General features: G+C 45.4%; 1 protein-coding gene across 28 annotated transcripts in view; it reads left to right on the forward strand.

Moving 5' to 3' along the window:
• The window catches only part of nrxn1a (neurexin 1a), a 216,175-nt gene extending 211,627 nt beyond the window's left edge, over positions 1-4,548 (forward strand). For all 28 annotated transcript variants that reach the window (XM_036526873.1, XM_036526893.1, XM_036526981.1 and 25 more), the window contains one exon: positions 3,822-4,548. In XM_036526873.1, coding sequence (XP_036382766.1) covers positions 3,822-4,126 — 305 coding nt within the window. In that variant the 3' untranslated portion in view covers positions 4,127-4,548. The remainder of the gene's footprint in view (positions 1-3,821) is intronic.
• The last annotated feature ends 1,452 nt before the right edge of the window (positions 4,549-6,000 follow it).

Here is a 6,000-nt window from a genome sequence, read left to right on the forward strand (position 1 = left end):
CCAGTTTACCCCTATAAAATGAGATCAAGCAAAAGGTCAATGAGCACAGGTTCCAAACCCCCCGGTTCAATCTCATTGGCTCGCTCACAGGGGCTGCCTGGTTAAGGTTAAGTGAAATAAACCACAAAATCGCCTTCCGTGCAGAAAGAAAACAAAGCTAAACTATCGGCCTTTCCCAGCTGCGGGGGTGAAACAGACCTAAGACTCATGAGATGCATGTGGTCCCCCTCCACAGGCATCAAAACAGAATAGTAACACATCCAAGAACAACAGAAATTTCAGGAGAGGAGGAGCGAGCGATCAGGAAGAGCAGTCACACACCCAGGAACTTGGCCACAGTACAGATCAATCAGGCCAGACCAATCAAACTCACCATCTACTTCTTTACTGTTACTTCTAATTTCTCTTGTGCAGACTTTGTGTTGCACACTGCTAAATTGCATTCATAAATATGAGGGTAGCGGGGAAAAAAGGAAAGAAAATGAGATTGTAAAGTCACCCGCCAAGTTGAAGTTGATTAAAATTCCATTTGAGCCGCTCCGCGCGTGGCGTCTGAGCGGGCGTAACACCCTGCTCTCCACAGAAGCGGCTCGACGTGGCTTCAGCGACACGCTTCTCTCCTGCAGTGTGTTATTACAGCTGGGTGCACTGTGCCTAACACAGATCCTGCAGGATCACAGGGACACGCCGCTGAGAAAGGCAGCTAAAGCCGGGCTCTGACAGAGATGTCCCCCCCAGCCAACCGCTGCACAGATGCTCTGTGTTCATCACAGTATCTACAGTTGCTGTAAACGACAGGTCTGTGGCACAGTGACTAAGAAACTGGCTTTCCAAATCTAAGGGTTGCAGGTTTGATTCACAGATGAGGCATTGCTGCTGCTCTGAGAGGTACTTGGCAAGGAAAGATTTAGCTGTGTACGTGGGCAATGTGTGTGTTACTGTGCAGGTTTCTCTTGGTGTGTTAGTGTAACAGTCACCTGTTTGACAGACGTCTGTGTTATTCACAATGCATTCCAGCATGGAGCCCTGCACTGCAAACTGAGATAAGCCCCCTCCCAGGGCAATAGACCTCAGACCTCAGCTTGTGACCATCCGTAAGCCTAGAACCCTGTGCTTAAACCACTAATCCAAGCCAAGCCCCTGTGACACTCAGAGCAGGGTATCTTTACTCAGGCTCCACCCCACACCAGACTGGGACTATATCTCTGCCTTCACCTCTACCTCTATATCTCTACCTCCATGCCTCCACCTCTATGTCTCCAACTCCACATCCTTATATCCACCTCCATACTTCCATATCTCCACCTCCAGGGGGCTGCAGGGTATGACCTGTGCCCCATCGCAGGGCTGTGTGGCAGAAACAGGTGAGAGGGTAGAGCTCTTTTGTTTCACTACCCTCTTAGACACGTATCCCCAGCAGTCACGCTCAGTGGAGAAAGGATGGGGTCTGCTCTGTAACTCATGTTTGCTTTGTAACTTTGCTCCTGGTGTCAATGGTTTCCCCATGCGTAATCTCACTCGCACACAACACAGTCAGAGCAAACCTCATTAGTGATTGTACAGCACAGCCATTGTGAGAGACTGAGGGATGCTCACTGAGGTTTCAGTATACCCCCTGTTAGCACTCGCTGGAGAGGAGGAAGTGACAGCCAAGGATTTCATCTCTTACTTCAATTATCTCTGCCGGAGAATAGGGGAATAGGACCAGCTAACATCCCTAATGGAGATACCACAGTACTGTATGTGGTGTCCTATTAAATGCACACACAAACGCATACCCCCGTCACACCACACACACACACAAACGCACACAGATGTGTACACACACACACACACACACACACACACACGTACACGCCCACACATACAAATGTGCGCACGCACACACACACACACACTTTGCTCCATGGGTACAGTAGTGGCCTCGAATGTTGAGTCAGGTTATGATAGGGACACTGGCACGCTAGAGGTTAGTGCAATTTAATGAAGGTTCATTTCCTTCGCAGCCCAGTGAGAGACATCTCTGCGCCTGCCCTACAAAGAGCCGTGCATTAATCCTTTATGTGCTGCCGATATTCATTTGCTTCCATCTGCGTGCCATTTTCACATTCCTCCACTTCACCTTTCATTTCCGTACACAGCTGGACTGACACCGTGTCAAATATTCCTGCGAAGTACATCATGAATAATCTCTCGAGGAATGAGAGCAAGGCAAGAAGAATGGGACAAAAGATAAAAGTCATTATGCTAATGTCTTCCTGAGCGCTAACATGTTTAACTTTGATTTTTAGTTGAATTCTCATCTGCAGGTGGGGGAGATCAGACAGGGCTGTGTTCGTGAACTGAAACCTCTGTGTTTGTCTGGCGACGCGTGTCCATTTACATCAGCAGGGTGTCATTCGCTGCTGATTGTCTTGTTATGAAAGCAGTGGGGTGTTTAAATATATCTGACATGATATCAATGTTTGTCATTCAGTAACTGCAATAGTCTCACTGTCACACCAAAGCACAGATCAGAACTAGAGCGGAAAGACTAGGTCACAAGAGGATCAAAAGGCATTGTGAGGTCACATAGCAGGAACTGATTCTCTCAACACTGTGATGATGTCACAGTGGCATTGTTAGGTCACACGAGAAGAAGAGGCTTAGGCTGTGTTCACACGTAGCGTCTTTTTTGAAACTGTCAGAGTCTGTTTTATGTAATAATCCTATGGAGTAGACCGTGTTTTCAAAAACGTCCTGAACGTTTTTTTTTTTTAACACTGTTGCCGGCGTTTTTATCTGCAGCTCAGGGCATTTTTTTCTGCAGCTCAGGGCATTTTTTCTGCAGCTCAGGGCATTTTTTTCAGTCGAAAAAAGTTCAGCTTCTCAGAAAAAAAACACCCTACGTCAAGCGCTTTTTTGACAGCTGACCAATCACAAGCGGAGTAGTGAGACCTGTCGTTTCCCATAACAGCCACCAAAAATGGAGAAGGTAGCGGTGGAGAAGTTAATTGTGCTAGTTTCTGAGCACAGTGAACTGTACAACATGACAGTTAAACTGTATCATAACGTTCATCATAGATAGGCCGTTTGGAGTCAAGTTGGACAGATCCTAGGAGTTTCTGGTGTTTGTGTTTACTGCATGTTGTTAGCAAAACTAGCCTATTAGCTAACGTTAGCTATGCAACAATGTACAGCCAGCAAGATTGCTAGATGTTGCAGTAGCTGTTGTTATGGCAACAAAAGACACTCTCAGCTGCTTTTTGTAACAAACGCTGCCAGCTTTTTTTTTTCTACCTGAAAAAATGCTCTGGCCAGCGTTTTTCATCAAAAACAGACGCTACGTGTGAACACAGCTTTAGTCATCATTGTGAAATCATTCTCCATAAGTCACTGCAGATGACTTAGCCCTCCCTACTCTAGCACTCCCCACTCTCGTTGTGGCCCTTCAGTTTTGAAAGGGAGGTGCGATCTGTGTTTTGTGTTTGCGTGCAAACATTTCCATGGACTAATTGTATTGATTGTAGTGAGTGATGTTGAACAGTCCGCTTATGTACCAAACACAAGCTCTCAAATGCACAGTTTTTTTTACTTATTTTCATAGGAAGAGATTATCAACAAATAATGTTAAATGTTAAATTACAGGATTAAGCACCAGTTTCTAGGGTTAAACAGAGCAAAAAAAGATCAGTTTTATGTATTTCAGTTTAAGCCCAGGCTGAGTACACAGACTCTGAGATGTTGCAAAGGGCAGAGTCAGCTTTTTGCTTTGGGGTGTTTGTGAGGGTAGTCCCAGCCTGTATTAACCTCCCTCTTCTTCTCTGTTTGTGCCCTCACAGCGAACTCTCCCGGCCCGGGCGCCAAGGGCTTCCCCGGCCCATCGGAGGTGATCCGGGAGTCCAGCAGCACCACGGGCATGGTGGTGGGCATCGTGGCGGCCGCCGCCCTGTGCATCCTCATCCTCCTCTACGCCATGTACAAGTACCGCAACCGCGACGAAGGCTCCTACCATGTGGACGAGAGCCGCAACTACATAAGCAACTCCGCCCAGTCCAACGGCGCCGTGGTGAAGGAGAAGCAGTCCAACAGCGCCAAGATCTCCAGCAAGAACAAGAAGAACAAGGACAAGGAGTACTATGTCTGATCCACCCCCTCGCCCCTCCCTCGAACCCGGGGCCTGCCCGAAACCTGGCGAGTGGCTCGAGGGGCCCGAGGTGGATCCATTTGTGTATAGTCATAAAACAGAGCAGACACGATATATTATGATTAAAAAAATTGAAATCCAGTTTACTACTTTCTAATCAAGCACATCGGCCCATTCAGTATGTACAGAGAGGAGCTGAATGGTGCGGAGAATGAGACCAGCCAAAAAAAAAAAACAAAGAGAGAGAAAAAAACGTGAAATCCAATACAAACAGAGCAGAACAAATTTCAATTAAATACTTTACTTTAAGTGTGCAGAAATCCTAAGCGACTGTACCAGAAGCGTGAAAGGAGGGAGATTCTCCATCCTTGCACTTCTGGGAAATGGGGGTGGTTTATCAGGCTCGGGGGAGTGGGCGAGTGGGGGGGGTGCAGGGGGGTTATTGGCACAAACTGTCAGTGTTTTTATTTACATTGCCTGTGTTTGTATCGCTGGACCATTTTCTAAAAAAAAAAATTACAAAAACGTAAAAACACAAAAACTAAAGAGAAAGACAAGCTTGTATGAAGGGAAAAACCGCAAATCGCTTGTGACGGAGAAACAGGGGGAGGTCCCGAGCAAAGGAGCGAAAAAAAGACTCAGAAGCTACCTACGTTCAAGGAGCCTGCCAAAGCTTTTACTCTCTGTCAAAAACTGCCTGGACAGTACAGACAGTCTGGCACACAGCTGCAAAGAGAACACCAGACACCGAAAAGTTATTGAAAAGGACACTGAATTTTAAAAACACAGACAAACAGACACTTTCACGTTACAAGGAAGGACATCTGGAATCATGGTTTTGACCCCCATGTGAAAATCAAAGTTGTGTTTTTTTTTTTGGCGGGGGTCAGAGATGCTGAACTAGGTTGGGATCAGAGAGATCATAAGAGAGAGAACTCCATGCACGCAGAAGTATCATATTTCCTATGTTTCTACACAGTACAAAAATATGTATATGTTCTCTCTGGACAGTGAGTCAAGTGGTGTTTTATAGCCTGTTGTATAGATGATGCAAGATATATCTGCTCTTCAGACATTTTTTGGTAAAAAACAAAAAAAATTAAAAAAAACCAAAACAATCAAGAAAAGGGTTTAAAAAAAGGAAATTAAATGTTATTACGTGTTGCTAGCGATAGACCATTTTATGATGCCATCTGCTATGAGAATTTCTGTTGCTCTTTCTCCTCTCCCTCTTTTCAAATTTTCCCCTTCATTTTTTTGGATTGGACCCTCTATCCCTCATTCAGACACAGATGTTCTGTACAGTACCATACAGAAAAGTAAGGAGCAGGAAATGACAGACAGGAAGTGGGGAGGGGCAATGATGATGCAGTCACTTCCTTCCCCACCTCTGTGGCCAAATGAATATGGCATCAGGACAATTAGGATGTCGTCTGAAATAATGGGAGGGCAAGGCTTCGTGAGCCTCACATCACACGTTTCCGGCGACTCACATGCCTGAACCAATCACAGGAGATTTGCAGTGGTGACCAGTCTTTTGATTCACTTATAAAAGTCATTTGATTGACAGCGCATGGTTGCTCCGCCCATCTTTGGGCTCATGAAGCCTCACTCTCTCTGCACTTGTTATTTGAGTGATGATGTCATTATAAAGACACGATGCATCCCCAAAAATGATTACCCATAATGCAATGGTAACTGATTTGTAAAATCCCTCAGAGTAATAAGTTTGCCTGCCCCTGTATAAAGCAGCTGTTTCTATGTTCTGCTTTCTTGTATCAGGAATGAGCAAGGAGAAATGAACCGTAAAGTACGCTATATGAAATGTTAAGAGTTATAACTTTCATTTTTCTATTTTAATTCTAACCGTGCTA

This window comes from Megalops cyprinoides, chromosome 1, assembly GCF_013368585.1.
Source record: "Megalops cyprinoides isolate fMegCyp1 chromosome 1, fMegCyp1.pri, whole genome shotgun sequence".
Taxonomy (NCBI): Eukaryota; Metazoa; Chordata; class Actinopteri; order Elopiformes; family Megalopidae; genus Megalops; species Megalops cyprinoides.